We start from the raw sequence: 17,967 nt of genomic DNA, 5'->3' as shown, positions 1-17,967 counted from the left end.
CAGCTTCTCTTGGCAGCCAGTGCCAGTGCCTCCCCACCCTCCCAAGGAACAATTCCTTCCATATATCCAACCTAAATTTCCCCTATTTCAGTTTGAACCTATTATTCCTTGTCCTATCACTACAATTTCTGCTAAAAAGACCCTCTCCAGCTTCAAGATACTGGCAGCCCATAGGTTCTTTACTACGCTGCTGCGGATATTGATGCTTTTCCTCCACGTCTGAGCAGAGTTTGGCCCCTTCCCAACCACACCACGCTTGCTGATGGTATTTTTCCAGCCATAGGACGAGGTTTTTCCTTTAGGGACAGCAAGGGCATAAACCAAGGAGACACACTCAGCCTTCTGTGCTTTCAAATGCTCCCTGCAAGGTTTTCACCTCGGAGCAAAGGGGCTGCTGCTTAGGTGGGCTTGTTTGTGTTCTGTCCCTCACTTAATCTGTCTCATCTACTGAAGGCCACTCTGCAGGGGGATGTGAGGCCCTGAATGCGCTCTGGGCAATTAGGTCTCTAAAGCATTATTTATTACAATTATTTTTTTTCAAAGTGGGTCAAGCCGTTTTGGCATTTCAGGCGTTGATTCCTGGTTCAATTGCAGGCCTTGGTCGCCATGGCAACTGCAGAAAGCGTTCGTCATGGCTGTGCCTTGGGCTGGATTCAAGCTCCAGGGAATGAGCAGGAGCAGGGGGAGTTTTGAGGGGCTCGGGGCAGGGGCAGCCCTGTGCTTGCCGTGCCCATCCTCGCTGTCATAGAGTTGAATTAACAGACTCTTCATTTTCTCTGCCTGTGGAGTCCTTCATGTGAGAAAAATTCAGCTTTTCCCAGTCACCAGAGAGTAGGAGGGGAATTCAGCCCTCCTGGGTTTGATATTTGTGCCACTGACTTCAGGGAGAGCCAAAGAAGGAGCCCTGGATGTTGCTTTCCCCCCCCCGTCTCTGCAAAGGTGACAATCCCCACACACCTAACACGATATATGTGGATGGATTTGGTTTTTCAAACTAAAAAAGTGAGCTTAGAAGACAGAATCTGCCCGAGGTTGTGCTTGGCAGAGCTGGCACCAAAAAGTGTGGCTATGGCAGCGTGAGCTGAGCCTGGGCAAACATAAAATTGCCAGCTCTGAGCAAGTCAGTGCTGATGCTGCTCCTGTGCAGCTGCAGCACTGGGGGTGCTGGGCTGCGACTGAGAAACCCACCTTGAGGAGCTTTGTAAGACCATGAAAAGACTAAAATAGCACCAAACTTTCAAGCATTTTCATCCTGAGTTTCACCTGCACGTGATGGCAGCTGTACCCTGGCTTTGAGCTGCTCGTTCTGTGCTTTAATTGAGCAGCAGCAAATTCTCACAACTGCAGACTGAAAGCAAACAGAGCCTGGGCTGAATTTGACTTGGTCTTTACAGAGCTGCTCTAAGCTCAGAGTGAAACTGTGAACTGGCACGAACCGAAAATGAGACTGAGGTTGTGTGTGGTTAACTCAGGTTTTGTAGAGCTGTAGAGGAAAAATTAGTCCATCTGTTCAAAGAAATTTAGCCCAGTGATGTGCTAGTCAGGGACAGTGGCTTCAAATTCTTGCCTTGTGTTTTTGGGGACCTCTCACATAAACCAGCTTATGTTGCCTCAAGCACGCTGTGGGCAAGCAGGACCAACACAGCCTCAGAGTTTAGAGGTTTTAACTAGAACTCTGTGTTTTCTAGAGGCTGTAAAAATGGCAATTCAGAACCAATTTCCATCTCTGGGACCGCTGCTGATGAACTTGGGAGTCACTAATGTAGCTCTGCTGGGCTGCTAAACATTGAGTTCAGCAGGAGAAGGAGCAACAGGAGCACAGACAAGGTGAAACACCCATTTTAACTGGATCTGCTGAAAGTCTGTGAAGGAACCTGATGCTCTTTAACATTTCAATACACTAAGAAATCCCTGATGATTTTACTTCATGATATACCTAAACTGCTGCAGGCAGTGCTGCTGGGAGAATGGTCCAGATCATTTTTTGATTTGTCTTCTGCGTCAGTTATTATTTGGAGGGATTAAATCTTGAATATTGCTACAGTTATTGCTGCACTGGTTTAGCATTCAGTATTCCTGTGCCTTGTCCAGGGAAAGGGAGGCCACAGGACAAGATGCTGGGACAATGTGGCACTTGAGGGATGTGCCATTGCTCCTTGTGAAGAACCCCAGCCAAGGGGGAATTGCTCTGCCTGTCTTTGCCCTGGAGCTGCCTTGGGGTTTAGGTGTTACTTGAACAGGTTTTGTTGTTCTCTATCTATATTTCTCATCCTATTGAGTAGAAATAGGTAACAGAGCAGAGTTTGATTTAATCCAGCTTCCTGCCTGCAGAACATTTTGCAAACCCATTTTCCCAAGCCTGTTCATTATCTGTATGAACTTGCACACTTTATACTGGGGACAGCATCCTCTCAGGGGCTCCTGTGAAACTCCCTGCTGCTGTTCTTGCCCCGTGCCAGCTCCTAGGAAATCTGATTCTGGCCCTGTTTGCATAAGCAGCTTGGCTGTGACTGTTTAGGGAAAGTTTCATCATTTGTGCATTGACACAAGCAGTGAGCAAATAAAGGGTAATTTACGAGGCCAGTTCATCCAAAATCAAACCAACCCAAACCTGATAACTGCTGGAGGAATGTGTTACGTTGTCTGCTTGTATCTAACTAATGCTCATAAAATGGTTTTGGCATCTTCAGAGGTAAGAAGAGATGGATATGATTTCTTTCTGGGAATCAATGAAACTTCAGGCATGTGTTCAACTCTTGTAGCTTTTCAGGGAGGAAACGATCCATTTGGAGTACCTTGCTGTGCGTCATTGTGATTGCTGGATAATTTGGCTTAAATTATAGCCCTTAAGAGTCTGATTGTACCAACTTCTTTAATTCAGTCCCTTGCAGCTGTAATTCCTCCATCCTTTCCCTGTTGCCTCTGCTGTCAGATGTGGCCTGTTTGGTGTTGCTCATGAGATACCAGGGTACTGAAGAAGTTAGCACAGATCCAGTCCTTGGAGCAGCCCAGGTTCTTCTGTAACCTGCTGACTTGAGCAGGACCAGCTGGAAAAGCCTTGAGGATGTCTGGACTGCTCAGAAATACATTTGACTCCTGAAGGAAATGAGTGACGGAGGGAAAAATGGGTGTAGCATGTGGTATTTTGAAGAGTCTGTCAGGAAGGAGAGGCATCAAAAGAGAAGGAGCAGTGAGGAAATCTGAGTTTTCCTGTTCTGTATTAATAATTACATTACTGGCTTGCTGATTGACATGCTGGGGCATTTGCTGAGGAAAGAGGATGAGAAGTTCCGTTCCCCTCATAATTTCTGTAAAACTCTGAAAGGCCTTGCTTTTCCCTTTGTGAAAGAGGAACTTAATTTTTTTTTTTTTTTAATCACAAAGGCTTTTAGGTCATAGCAAACCTTTTTCATGCCCATCTCTAACTGGTGTGGGAAAGGATGGTTCTGTACAGGAAATGCTTCATTGAATGTCATCATGACTGCCCTCCCAGAGCACCCACGTTTCTGATGCTCTTTGATGGGGTGTTTTCTGAAAGGTGTGACCACATTTTCGTGCATCGTGTTGAGAAGAGCTGCACTAATGAAGGAGGGGCAGAGTGAGGCTGCACTGAGAACTCGCTGCCACCTCCCTCATTCTTGAGCCCACGTTTAGTTTTTCCAAGCTCAGATCATCACTTGAAACTCTGGGAGCCCACAGGAGTCAACGAGTTTGTTCTCGTGGGCATTGCTCTGTGGTCTGAGGGATTGAAGGGTGGGTGGAGAAAGGCACTGCCAGCAGTTCCTCTGCCTCTGGTAAATGAGAACTGCCTGAATTCACTGGGGGCAGTGGGTGTGTGTGCTCAGGAAGCAGCTCTGCCTGCTGTGCTGTGGGGAGGTCTGTGGGTGCCGCACAGCTTTCAGTCTGAAGATGGCTAACGCTGCCGTTCTTTCCCCTTCCTTTCCCCCCTGCAGTACTGCCAGTAACTCCAACCGCAGCACGCCTGCCTGCTCCCCGATCCTGCGCAAACGCTCCCGCTCGCCCACGCCGCAGGACGCCCCGGGGGACGCCATGGTGGAGAAGGGCTCCGACCACTCCTCAGACAAATCCCCGTCCACGCCGGAGCAGGGTGTCCAGCGGAGCTGCTCCTCCCAGTCAGGCCGCAGTGGGGCCAAGAACTCCAAGGTGAGGAGCGAGCAGAGGGCTCTGGCCATGGTGTCCCTGGTGCTGGGCGTGCACTGCACTGGCTTTGTCCTCTGCCTTTTATTTCTCTGTCTGACTTCCCTCCCTCGTATTTGTCCCCCATCATATTTCTGAAGGTTCTCCTAACTCGGAGTCCTTTGCCTGGGTCAGACTTCAGCCCAGCCCTGAGTCAACTCATTGATTACAACTTGCTGTAGTCAAGGTCCTGTTCCTTGGGAGGCTCCGTGGTTTTGAGAAAGACCTTGAAAATCACCTGTTGCAGTTACTTTTGGTCACCTGGGTCATGAAGGGGCATGGAACAAATAACATTTCCCCTGTGAAGGGCCTGTGCATTTCCCCAGTCCTGCCCAAGCCCTCTGAGATGAGGTTCAGGTTGCACAGAATCAGTTTTCCAGCTCTCTGCCCGTTCCTTCCATGGCTGCAATGTTATGACTGGCTTGCCCAGGATAGCTGATATTTTCCCCAGGAAGATTTTGTGTCTTTGGACCATATTAGAAACAGCCTTGTCTTTGCTGTGCAGGGGAAGAGGGTTTCAGGTTTGGCTCTAGGTTTATGTGTGAGCGGCGGGACCTGGTAAAACACACACAGGAGCCTGGGGAACCAAACAGACCTTTGATTATAACCCTGGTATATCAGTGTTGTGTTATAAATCAGCTGTCAGGAGCACTTGTGTTTGCCCAGACTTTTGAAGTGAGATGTTTCAGCCTGAGTAATTTCACAGGCATAACTCTGATGGCTCGTATAAAATGAACTGTTAGATCTTTGCCTGATTTATTGCTGGACTTTGTCACACACAAGGATTCTTCATCCCCTCCCCTTTGTGGTCGCTCAGCAGAGGGAACAGGACTCAGTGGCCCACATTCTGATCTCTCATCACCGCCACGGGGGGAGGCTGTGAGTTCCAAAGAGGGGGGAAAAGGGTTTTTCAAGCTTGAATCACTGACGTTCTGAGGTTGCCCTTGAGGTCAGCCTGGCTTCCTGTGCACACAGTGACCTACAAACCCTGTCCCAGGGCTGGGTGACACCCTCAGGACGGGGTTGCCAGCACTGTGTTCCCGAAGGGAAGCTCCCAGTGGGATGGAGGCAGGCAGGATGCAGGGCATGCTGTGCTCGTAGCCACACTGGGGATGCTCGCAGGGAAATGGGCTCCTTGGGAAGGGGGAATCACAGAGAGGAGTAGCATTGCCCTGGCCCTCAAAATGCTGGGAATTAGGGTCATGGGAGTGAGATTTTTACCAACAGTGAATACTAAAGCTTAATTTTAATTCCTGGTGCTTCCACGAGGAAGGGGGGGTACAATGCTCTCTCTTGGGTGTGTGGGTTTTCCTTCTCTTGATCTGCCAGGTAATTTTTCTTCTTTCCCTAATTTCTCTCTTTTCATTCCTGCATACTTTCTCTCCGATTAAGTCACACAAGCGCCTCTCCAAAGTAAGCCTTCTTTTTTCTCTCCTGTCCCCCACTGTAGAGCTGTCTCATCACTCAGGAACCCTCCCCGTGGTGCTGAGTGCTGACCCCAGTCAGGCATTCTCCTGCTGTGGCTGTGAGAATGTCAGCAAGAGCTCAGCCCCGTGCCTGTAGCTGGAAGCTGGTTTCACTGACATCACTGGGATCTCGCTAATATTTGCTCACACAGAGTGAGAACTGGCCTGCTCATCACACTCCTTCAGCTGCTTCCAAGTCATTTTAGCCTTTTATTTCTGCTTTCCCCTCTCCCTTGAAGTGAGCTGCTGTCTTTGCCAGGGAGAAATCCACTGGAGTTGAACAGAACCACGATCCCTTCTCCTTCCTCTCTTCTTCCTCCATGATTTCAGAAACAAGAGTTGTTCTCCATGACTTCTTCCCTGCTTTTCATGATGAATAGCATTTTTGTGGCCAGTGATCTCAGATTACTGCCCTTGCACGCTCTCCTGTGTGATGGAAATATTAAAGATCGGTGATTTCAAATGAACATGAACCCAGCTTGAACCCGGTAGAACAGACCTGTCCCAAATGAATTGTGAGAATTCATGGGCTCGCTCTGAGAGGTGATAAGTGGAAGATCCCTCTGTGGGTGCTTGGATTGGAGATAAGATCATTTGGGATTTGATCTCACACCTCTGTGCTACCCCCAGAAGAGTGGAAAAATCAGAAACGCAGGTGGGGTGTTGTTGGGAGAAAGTGCCAGGCTGTTGGCATTTCCACTTTATAAAAGCAGAATGGCTTGGATGGCTTCACAATCCACAAAATCCTTGTCTTGGCCTTTCCCCAATCGATGCCTTAGATTTCCTTGCAGGCAAGTTCTCAGAGAGCAGTGCTGGCTCACTGTCTCCCCTTGGTCGTGGTCCTTGTGACCAGCCTGACCTCGCATGATTTGCTGGTGTCTGCTGGAAGCTTCTTTATGTCTTTTTTTTAGACAGATTGTCTTGTGCTTGGTATCTGTAGCTGGGATAACTGCAGAGGAGCACTGTGGGACTAAAGTCTCAGGTGAGGTGTGAAAGAAGTGCTGTGGAAGGTCTGGAGTAGCCTGACAGGATTGCTGGTGAGTAGAGGTGTGTGGGCCAGGCCAGGCTGTGGTAAGCTGGAGGTGCAGAGGGTTTTAGGAGAGGGATTGGTGGGAAGAAGCCTGGAACAGAGTGGTGTCTGTGTAAAATGTGTGTGCAGAGGTGCTGTGAGGTGCCTGCAGCCAGCCCCTGCTTCTCTGAGAGGGAGAAACCCCAACCCCTGCGAGGCAGCTGAAGAAACAGGAGGGAAGCGGAGCCCAGATGAGTTCAGAGGGAAGGGGATCCCCCAGCAGCCTGTCAGAGCCTCCTGCCCTGCTCACACACACACACACTCAGGATATTCTGAGTTGGACCCACGAGGATCATCGAGTGTGCAGCCTGGAGCTCTCTTCTGGGCTCCACAAGCTGCTTCCTGTGGCACAAACAAAGAATTTCAGGCATTAAACCCCCTGCTTCTCCCCACACAGATGATTCCATTGAGTGCTCGTACAGGGAGAGGTTAGGAACAAAGAACTCGAGGGCAAAGATTTTAAACTCTCCTTTCTCAGCCTCTTCTCCTCTCCCTGCCCATCTCCTGCAGGAAGAATGGTTTGATTCCCCAACCTGTCTGGCTAATGAGGTGGAACAGCTTGAGCCCATGAGTTTGCTGCTGTGTTGGTACAATTGCTGACAGATCTGCTTGAGTCCCCTGCCCTCTTTTGTCTGCCGTGTTCTGTGGTGCTGCAGCGCTGCCGTCAGAGGGAGCGCTTCACCAGGAGTTTTTAAGCACTGGAATTGCATCCTGAGGGAATCTTTCCCAGAGCTTGCTTTGCCACCCTGACCCCAGCAGTGTGCCACGGACCAAGGGCTGGCTCAGCCTTAGGCTTTTGCTGCTTCTGGGACAGCTTTCCAAACTCAGGGAAAACCCATCTTTTTGCTAGTAGCAGTGATGAAATACGTCTTTTTTAACTATTTTGCTTCTGCCCAAGGATAAATGTGATTTCCTGTAGGTTCTTCCCAATGCCTGTAGCTAATGGTGAATGCTGAGGATTAATATTAAGTTAGGGGGAAAACATAAATTTTGGTGTAGGTCCTGGGGGTTGTAGAACAGTTTAGGTCAGGAGGGATCTCAGGAGGTCTCTCACTCAAGCCCCTGCTCAGAGCAGGGTTAAGTCAGCTTGGTCTAAACCCTCGTCCAGCCATGTTTTGCAGCCCTCCAAGGCTGGAGATCCCACAGCCTCGTCAGGCCCCTGCTCCAGTGCTTAACCACTCTTGTGAACAGGCTTTTTCCTCCTCTCCACATAGACTTTCCCTTACTGCAGCTTACAACTGTTGCCCCTTGTCCTTCCAGTGTGCCACGATGAGAAGAGTTTGGCTGTGTCTTCTCATCCACCCCTCCCACTGGGTGGGACAAACCCCCTGTAGGTAGTAGGTAATGAAATTCTGATCATTTTGGGCTGGGGTGAGGGTTTGGGGAATAAATTCCATCCATTTCCCTGAGTTATGGCCGTTTAGAAGCCGGGTGGGCAGCGCAGCTTTTGGAAGTGCACAGAGCAGGACAGAGGGCTCTGGGATCTGCTCCGAGCTCTGCCCTCAGCCCCGTTCTGTGCCTCTGCTTCCCCAGGTGTAAAAGGGATTTGGGGATACTCCTAGAGCTCTGTGGCACGTCACTCACTTGGGAGCAACAAGGAGTGAGTTGTGATGCTGCTGCCAGTGATGCTGAGAGGTAGAAACTCCTTTTGGATGGAGTTACCAGGGTGAAGTTCTACGTGTGACCCGTGTGCGCTGCAGAGCTGTAACCTTCCCTAGCAGTGCTCCGGGTGGGAGGTCACTAAATCATGAATATTTAGAGGCAGCCATTCAAGGCTTAGAGAAAATATTCCATTTTTCACATTCCTCCAAAGTTCTTCCTGGTTACAGCCCCCTTGTAACCACAAGCTCTGCTCTGTGCTCCTGTAGCATCGTCTCTGCAAACCAGTCCCATTTTCTCCGTGTCTGTGTGCAGCTCTCTCCTTCTGTTACTTAGTTATTTTCTCTTTTCAGTTCTAATGCTTATGGTTTCTTTTTCCAGTATGACAGACTTAACCTGCTCAAAGTAAGAATATGTTTTTCCTTTTTCTTTCTCCCCCTCCCCTTTTTTCCCCCCCTCTGTTTTACTGTCTCTTGATTTTCACAGTTTGCATCTCCCTGTACTCTCAGTGAGTTAAAAAAAAAATAGAAGAGAGATTTAAAGGCTGAGGTTTTTTGGATTTTGGACAAGTCTGTTGAACTTGGTGGAGGCAAAAGATGAGGTTTGAATGTTGGTATAATTAAGGATGTTGGTAAAATTACAGATGTCAGTATAATTATGGATGTCTGTATAATTTTTTTGTGTGGAAGAGCTCAAAGAAGAACCTGCAGAGCTCCTTTATAGGGGAACCTTGATTCAGGGGAATTCAGATGTGAGGAGGAAAAAAATAAATAGCTCCTGCAATGAATGCAGCAGAGGGGAGTGAAATCCTGTTGGGTTGTGCTGACACCACAGCATGGGCACCCTGATTTAGAAGCCACAGTGACAGCAGTGCCTCTGTTGTGTGTGTGCCAATTATAGTTTGATGGTGAGGGTTTTTTTTCCCCAGGAATTTCTGAGTTACGCCTTTTGCTCATTAAGGCAGACAGATGGCAAAACAAATCTGCAGGAAAATCACTCCATCTCGGGCCCTGTGCTCCTGAGGACAAGGTGCTGTGTGCAGGGTTTAGATTAATTACCCTGGTTCTTTTTATAGTGTAGACTGGGTTGCATAAGGCTTTTTTCCACGTCCTACTTGCAGGGAGGGATGACTTCAACCCGATCCTTTATGAATGGAGGGTATGGCCAAGTATGGAAAAGAGTGGGAAGTAAGAGGAAATTCCTCTGGTTGCCTGATGAGCCATGCTCTGTGTGCAGTCCTTCAGCTCATCTCCTTTCCCCAGAATTTGGGGAAAAAGGGGTGTTCCTCTTTCTAACGTCAGAGTTCTGTATTTTAGCCCACGTGCTCTGTTACTGTGGGGCTTTTCATCAGAGACCAGCGCAGAAAAACTGGGAGCTCTGCAATGAGTCCTACAGAAATGCTGGCTCCAAGGGTGGGATCCAGGTGCCAGTGAGGTTCTGTGGCTGGAGTGGCACACAGGGAACTGCAAGCAGGGAGATCCAGGGGAGGGAACAGAGCAGCCCCTGTATCTTCACAGAAATCTCTGGTCCCATCTGATCTCACTAACACTTCTCCTTTCCTGTAGCAGAACATCCTGTGTGTCCTGGTGGGCTGCCCCAGGGCAGGCAGTTTCTGTGTGAACATGAGCTGAATTCCCAGTGAAACACAGAATGTTTCCCTTCCTCTTCCAAACCGGGTGCAAAGCCTGGAAAATTCTCCAAGGTCAGAAGCAAGATGGCTTCAAAGGAGGAAAGGCAGTGAAATATTGCTTCTGTCCTTGTGTGCTATCCTCAGCTCCCACTAATGTAGTGTGGAAGTGGCTGGGAGAGGGGGACAGCACAGCTGGAGCTGCCCACCCTCGGTGGGAAAGGCTACAGTGCCCCCAGGCTCCACTGCCCTGAGGTAAATCCCCCCAAAAGGGGGGGATTCCTGTGTACCCTGTCAGCTCTGCCCAGTGTCCTGTTGGAAAGCCAGCCTGGCTGGAGTGGGAAGCTCATTTCTTCCTCTCCCTGTGCAGGTAAATCTCACCTCCAGCTGCAAATTGCCGAGCGTGACTTTCCAAGCTGAGCCAGCTCTTTTGTGTGCTCCAGTGTGACGTGTGGCCTGTCCTCTCAAACCATCTGAAATGCCATGATAAGGACGAAAAAAAAATTTAAAAAATCACAGTGCAGATGATGCAAAACACTGTGCACTGAAATGCTGAAAAAAAAATAAATCCCAGCCTTTTTTTTTCCTTGCTTAGCTTTTCTAGCGATTTTCTACAGCACTTTTCCTGGCTCTGTGTGTGTGTGTCCCTTTAAAAATTGAAAATACTCTTGGAACATTTGCCTTTTGTGAGCAAAGCTGTGTCCCTGCCCTTAGCAGTGCTTCAAGGGCTGTTTGAGGCAATGTGAGTTTTGCCAGCTGGCCAGTGGAAGAATGAAGCCCCTAAAACACAGCTGGCAGTGATGATGTGATGGTGATGATGATGGTGATGAGCTCCTCTGTTGCTGTGTGGCACTGCTGGTCTGCACACAAGATGACAGCATGTCTGTGTGTGTGCATGTGGACATGCACACCTTGGCCTGAACTGTCTCCTATTCCAGACTCCTGCTGCTGGATTTGCTTCTGTAACTGGGGATAACTCTGTTAGACCACACTGTGAAATCCATTGAAATCTTCTGTTTAATCCCACTTTCACTTCACTAATGATACAAACCAGATTGGAGCTGCTTTCTCTGTCTCTCTCTTTGTGATCCTAAGATCTCTGTGCTAACTAATGCTTCTCTTTTATTTTGTCCTTACAGAAAAGCCAGAGTTGGTATAATGTAAGTACTCCAGTTTCTCTTGTCCCTGGGCGCTGTGGGCTGGGTGGGGGGGAAGGTGCAAAGGGGCTTTGCAGTGGCACTGGGGCACTCTGACCATTTCCAGGAGGAGGAGGTGGAAATGGCTCAGCACTGGCAAAGGAGGGCTGACATCCTGAGGAGAGGGATGCCAGAGACAGAGAGCAGAAGCTTTGTCCTTTTTGGTCACTCTCGTGATGCTCCCCACATCCTGCACCTCAGGTTTCTCAGCATGGGGGCCGTGGTGTGGTGACACGTGGTGACAAACAGAGCTGCCACCCTGCAAACCCTTTGCATCTCTCAGGGCGGTGCGGGGGCGAGAGAGGAATTATTTTCTACTGACCCCATAGAAACACCAACCACCCTTTGCTTCTGCCTTGGTGTTCTTTTCGTTCTGCCAGCACGAGTGGCCCTGCTCTGGGCACAAAGTCGGTGTCACTTTTGCACGGTCGGGCCCCACCCTCGAGGCTCTGGAGTAGCCACAGGCAAATGCAGCAGCCATCCCAAGGTCAGCCACGGTTCCTGCCCTCCTGCAGCCATCAGACAGCAGAGTGGGGGCCAGCAGAATGTGTGGTTTTGGCTGAAACAGCGTGGGCAGGTTGGACAGAGGTGAGGGAGGGAGGCAGAGTTAGGAACGTGCTGGGTGTGAACAGCAGCGGGTGTAGCGCGGGCAGGGAGAGCTCTCAGAGGCAGAGAGGGATCGAGGCAGCGGCATTAAAAATAAAATACAAACCAAGGTGGGCCAGACTGGTGGAGAAGTGGCAGATAAGGACTGTGAGCAGATGCCCCGGCCTGACCTGCTGCCAAAACCTGACTCTGTCACCAGGCTAGAGGTGACTTTGGCTCTTACTGCTTCTGCCTGTAGCTGCTGAGCTCCATTCCCTGCTGCATGATGCTTTGCTGTGGTCTGCTTCTGTGGGTCTCTTGTGTTTTCATGTCCTCTCTATCTTATCTTTCTGTTCTCTTGTTTTTCCTCCATATATTTTCAGCATGAGAGACAGTACATCCGGAGAGTAAGCACTGGCTGCATTTTTTTGTGGTTTTCCCCACCCCACCCCATTATTTTCCTTTGTAAACAAAACAAAACAAACCCGTTTTCTAGTTAGGAGAGACATTCTGGCCAGATAAAAGCAGCAGTGTGAAAATATGGATGAGCCACAGACTCCAGGAAGTCAGTCCGTCTTGGCAATGTTATTTCCATTAAAAACCTGCTAATGCACCTCCTTGATAGTTCCCCTTCTTTGCCAGCTCCTTCCAGGCAGGATTTTTGTGCCATTTGGACCATTCTGATTCTGCCATTCCTTTCCCCTCTGAGAGCAGCTCTAGAAATGAATCAGAGGCCTCTTCATGAAGCCTCAGAATTTCCTGTGCTCCCTTTCCCCCACTTTCATTTTACATAAACCCCACCGTGCCCAGAGCGAACACCCTCCACATTGTTCTCTGTGCCAGCTCAGCAGCCCTGGGTGCCAGGCACTGTGCAAACCCAACCCAAAAAATAATCCCTCCCTCAAAGAGCACATGGTCCTCAAAGATCCCCAGGGTATCACCAGTTTTCTTCATTTTTTTGCTGCTTTTGACTGGTCTTTTTGTCTCTGTAGCTCTGCATCCCTCTTTGCCAGTTGGAACCCTCCCTTTCCCTTCTCCTGGATTCCTTTTTCTCTCTTTTTTTTCCTTAAGATGCCATCAACTTCTGCCTTGTGTGTTCTCCTTCTGATCCCACCAGTGCTTTCTTGGGATTGCCATCCCTGCCCCATGGAGAAGTGGGAGGTAAAGGGGTGGAGTGAGGTTGTGGGTTGCTTTGGCAGACCTGCCCCTCTCTCTGGTTGTGTTTTCTCTGCTTGGCTTTCCAGAGGACAAATGCAAACTGGTGCAGGTGCACTGTGAGATTGAGAAGAGAACCCCAGTTTGGGAATAAATGCACTCAGCCTTTTGGGGCTTCCTCTTTGTGGTGCAAGAGCAGGAGGTCAGTGGAAAGGAAAAGTCCCTGAGGTGTTTCTTGTGCCTTTAGTGAGGAACTGAACATGGAGAGTTTGGTTTGGAAATACCGTGGTTTTTAGGGAGGAGAAATCTGTTGGGTCACTCGTGGTTTAACCATCAGTTGTGTCTGCTTTGGGTCGTGTGTCTGCATGGTGAATTGTTGTTAATTGATTTATTATTTTAAAATCATTTTGAAAATAGGACTCAGACCTTAAAACTAAACTTCCTTTGTGGTTCTGTTTACTGAAACAGAGATGTGCCTTAGTCTGTGCACCCGAGGTGCTCAGAGAGGTGGGAAATCTGTGTTTCACTTCCCTGAGGACACCAAGGAGGAATTGCTCTGTCTGTGGGGGTGTCAGTAACTCCACACTCGGCAGAAGGAATGTGTCACTCAGCAGATGTCATTACAATGAGAGACAAACTGGAGATATTTTGCTGCCAGGGGTAAAATCTCTCTCCTTCCTTCTTCTCTCTGGGATTTGGGCAAAGGGCCCCATTTCTGAGCATGGAGAGCTCTCATTTCTGTGTCACAGTTGAGGCCCTGAGCCTGGCAAATCTGCCATGGTTTTCCTGCCTCATTCTGTCTCACTTGGACTGTGAATCCTTCTACGTCCCTGTCTCTAAATTAGGGTGTGTGTCTCAAGATCCTGCAGCATTTCTGCTGCTCTATAGCAGGGCTTGATTCTCCAATCCGGCACCAGGCTTCAGGAGAATCCAGAGGATGCTCTGGAAAAGAGAATAGATAAGATGATCCTGAAAAGTTAGAGAAAACATCAGGGAACAGGTGAGATTTTTATCTGTCAGTGAGGTTTTTGCTTCAGCATTTACATCCCAAGCTCTGCCTTGCTCTGTATTCCTTTATTTTTATCTGTCACATGCTTTGAATGTTTTTCTTCCTGTAACTGACCTGAGCAGTGAAAAGACACCAATTGCCTCTTTCAGGTGTTTGTAAATATTAGAAAACTAGGAATATTTGCTATCCCTGTCAGTCTGGGCAGATCAATAGGAGCCCAGTCCTTCCCACCTGTGTTTGGGAGAGCAAAGTCTGCCCTGAGGATTGCAGGGAGTGGGACAGGGGCCCTGCTCCTGCAGCTCTGCAAACAGATCTGTGCACACAGGGCAGCTCTCAGCCTGGCAGGAGCTCAAAGTCTCAAAAATAAACCCAAAATTCCAGTGGGGAGGCGGGTAAAGGGGAGAGCCCAGAGTTTTCCATTGGGAAAACTGCAGGGAAAGCCTGTGCAGGAGGAGCTGGCTGAGGACCCGTGGTACATTGTGATGCTGCAAAGGGCCTTTGTGGGGAACTCTGAGCAGCTCTTGAGCTTCTGAAGAATAACCAGACATCACAAGACTGATAAGAAACCAGCCCTGGCTGGCCTCAGAGTGCTGTGTGTTTTCTTGGAGACCTCGTGGATACCACAGTGGAGGGGAAACTCAGCTGCTGGAAAGAGTAAAGCGTGCCCTGTAAAGACCAAGGGGAATGCCTCACTTCAGGGAGAGCATCAGAAACACCTTTCCCAGAGGTGGCAGCCTGAGCCTCCCTCAGCAGCAGCAATCACGTGAGCAGAGTTTAATGCACAAATCCAGGCCTGATGAATGAGCAAGGTGTTGAAGAGCCCTTTTCTCTGTAAATCAGCACATTCATCTTCTATGTCCCAGTAACCATTTCATCAAATTATTTCTGGAGCGATATTAACTCCCTGCCTTTCAGGTATTTTTCATCCTGTCAGATTTTCCATGACTTTCAGTGTGTGGATTACCAGCCTGGCTCAATTGCTGGGTTGTAGTGGCACTAAATTAGAAGTGAACTGTTGGTGCAAGTTCGTGTGATGATGAACTCGGATCCATTTTCCAGCCCAGATGGCTGGTGATTACTTTGAAGCATCTTCCTCTGCTTTTCATTCACTTTTAAAGGGAGAAAAAGGAAAAAGAAGCAAAATCTGAGCAACCAGAATGGGTTTAGAGGAGATGCTGTGGGACAGGTGGCCACTTTCTTTGCTGGTTTTTCATGTCAGCCCTGCTGTCAGTGGGGTCTAAACTCTCCCACACAAGCAGGGAGTGTGTTCCATTTATTCCAGTAGTTTTCCAGGAGCAATGTCCATCACAGAAGTCCATCAGTCATGCAACTGGATAAATTTTCCTTCCCCCTCTCCTCTGTGCCTCCTGCCAGCTCTGCTCCCTGTTTTCTGTGACCTGTTCTCTCCAAAACTCAACATTCCTCAGGTTTTGTGTTCTCAGACTTTCATGTCCTGTCCCATCCCCCAGCAATATTTACTTTAAGTTTCCCGTGGAGGGAAACTTTGTTTGTGTGTAACAGGGAGATGTCACCATGGGGAGTGACCCTTTTGTCCCCATTTCCCCACGGATCCTCTCCCCCACCTTGGCAGTGCCATCCTGTCCTGTCTCTGTTTGCAGTGCAGTTAATGTTTGCTGCCTCCAGCTCCAGGTCAGCTCTTCCCATTCACCTCTGCAGAGGCAGGTGGCTGGGGTGAGAACAGAACCATCCTGGTGGGGCTTTTTGGGGGTTCAATCCCATTTGGAGTTTCCAGCAAAGAGGGCCATTGAGTAAAGCAGCACAGGTGGCTGTAATCCCAGTTCTTTGTCCTTCACAGGTTACAGAATGGATTTTTCTTTATTATTCCCTCATCTTGGGGTGCAGATGGAGGCACTGCTTCCCTCTGACAGTGCTGAACGGGAGAGCTGTGTGCTCCCTAGCAGCAGCAAGGATTTTTGGGGTGCAGCTGAGCAGACAGAGCTCGTCAGTGAGCAAACTGCACCCCTGGCTTGGAGTGGAGCAGTGCCTCAGCACCGGCTGGGCTGTTTGCTTGGTTGGTGTTTTTTGAGATCTGTGTGCCCAGTTTGGGAAGAATGAGGGGTTTATTTCAGTGTTTGCTCACAGCTGAGCAGATCTGGTGCCCTGCTGTGGGCATTTACCTGGGCACTTCCTCACCTGAGCAGGGAGATGGGGAGGCTGGGACTCAGGGCAGAGGGACACAGGGAGTGCCAGCACCCCAGGCAATCTCCTGGATCTGCAGGGAGTTCATTTCCTGGAGGAAGCCCTCGGCCTTCATTTCCAAAGTGACCTGACTAATGAACGAATCCTAAAAAGCTTTATTTTTTGAGGGGAGAAAAGTGGGCTCAGAGATACACCCAGGAGTGGTGCAGCCCCTCAGATTTCTGCCCGTGTGGATCTCCCCTGACTGGTTTCTCCCAGCCACATCCTTCAGCCCGGTCTCTCCTCGCTCCCCTCACGCCTCCCCCAGCACACTCTGTCCAGCAACTTTCCATTACAGGAAACATCTGCTGGAAGGCAGGGCTGAGCCTGGGTTACTGCAGGGCATTGGCCGGCAGAATTCCCCAGCCCCAGTAGCTCGAGGCATGTGCGAGTCATTTTGGGATCTTCCCCAGCCGCCCCTGCCCTGAGAAACACTGAGGCTGCCTCTGAGAGCAGAGAGGGACTGCAGGGCAGGCACTGAGGAGTAAGAATCGCTGCTTTTCTGCTTCCAAAGAGGGGGGAAGAGCTGAACTCTGAGCTGTTTGCCTTCCTGTTGGGTCCTGGAAGCCGCGTGAGTTGCAGCGGGGCTGGCGGCCGGAGCTGTTTGGGGTTGGAGCCGGCACTCGTGGACATTGGCTGTGCTTGGGGGCAGCTCAGGTGCCCCGCACACGCCTGCCAGGGCTGCTGCAGGGGATGCCCACAGCAAGAAGCTGCTGAGGCTGCAGCAGGAGAGCACAGAGGGTGCCCACCAGCACAATTATCCCGATGAGCCTCTTTGGGAAAAGTCCTCTGGAGGGCAAATCCTGGCTCAGATCCTCAGGGACCGCCTCAGATGAGCTGGATGTGGGCAGGAAAGCAGGGGAAGGCACCGAAACTCCTGCCAAGCTGCTGCACCTCTCTCGACTTTGGACATAAACAAGGAGCAGCAGGAGCAGGAAGAGCTGAGTTTGAGTGAGCTGTGCCAGTGCTGAGGGAAGGAGATGGATTCCCTGCTGGAGTGTGGCTCTCTCTGGGATCTTTTCCTGGATCAAGAGCTGCCATGGTTGCAGTGGGACCCGGAGGGACTTGTGGACTTCTCTCAAGGAAATGTCAGCCCTGGAGCAGATGAAATCCCAGCTGTGAGTGTCTCTAAACTGAACTGTTTGCACCCTGCCAGAGCTGCTGGGGCTGAGCAGAGCCTCTGTTAGGACAGGTTTTATCCAGGCTGTGTTGGAGGCCCCTCCACATGGAAACTCCTGCTGAGCTGGGCTGCACTGAGCCCCAAAGCTCAGCCCTGTTCCCTACTCTGTCCCTGTCCTGTCTGCTTGTTCCTGGAAATCTTGGGCTTGGGTTCTTACTGGAGCCCTTCTCAGACCAAGATCTTTTCCAGATGTTCAGGCTGGGAGTTTGGTAAGTGAAATTCATATTTCTGTCATCTGCTGGTTAGCAGATTTTACTCAGGGTGAGATCCCTTCCTTCGGACCTGCGGGGCTGGAGCGAGGCTCAGAAGTGCTGAGCTGATGCTGGAATATTTTTGTTTCCAGTCCATTGAGTCGGTGTGAGGAACAGGGAACGCTTTTGGGGGCGAGGGGTTGTCTGTGATTTGACAACCAGCATCGAATCTGCTGTGATTTGACAGCATTTGGCAGCTCTGTGAGGATAATTCTAAATAAACCCTGCATTCCTCCCACCCCTGTGACTCCACCACCATTCTCAAGCTGAAGCTGCCTTCTCTAATCTCAGATTTTTGGGGCCCTTGCTGGAAGGCTCCCACCTTTCTGCCTCGGGAAATCGGTGCCTCTGGAAGAGGATTGTTGGGAAGGAATGGAGATAGAGAGGGAAAAGGTGGTACTCCAGGTGGCTTCTTCTCCATTGGCAGGAGAAAG

The 17,967-nt window shown here is 49.8% G+C and overlaps 1 protein-coding gene across 16 annotated transcripts in view; it reads left to right on the top strand.

The window, feature by feature from the left end:
* GRAMD1B (GRAM domain containing 1B) overlaps positions 1-17,967 on the top strand; it is an 84,240-nt gene that overhangs the window by 50,503 nt on the left and 15,770 nt on the right. For 10 of the 16 annotated variants that reach the window (XM_048328806.1, XM_048328808.1, XM_048328821.1 and 7 more), the window contains 5 exons: positions 3,954-4,164; positions 5,590-5,610; positions 8,713-8,736; positions 11,098-11,118; positions 12,123-12,146. In XM_048328806.1, the coding sequence (XP_048184763.1) occupies positions 3,954-4,164; positions 5,590-5,610; positions 8,713-8,736; positions 11,098-11,118; positions 12,123-12,146 (301 nt within the window). The remainder of the gene's footprint in view (positions 1-3,953; positions 4,165-5,589; positions 5,611-8,712; positions 8,737-11,097; positions 11,119-12,122; positions 12,147-17,967) is intronic. The other 6 variants (XM_048328811.1, XM_048328813.1, XM_048328805.1 and 3 more) reach the window with 4 other exon arrangements.

Source organism: Corvus hawaiiensis, chromosome 25 (genome assembly GCF_020740725.1).
Source record: "Corvus hawaiiensis isolate bCorHaw1 chromosome 25, bCorHaw1.pri.cur, whole genome shotgun sequence".
Lineage (NCBI taxonomy): Eukaryota > Metazoa > Chordata > Aves > Passeriformes > Corvidae > Corvus > Corvus hawaiiensis.
The sequence above is the reverse complement of the archived record's forward strand: the minus strand, read 5'-3'. Positions and strand labels throughout refer to the sequence as shown.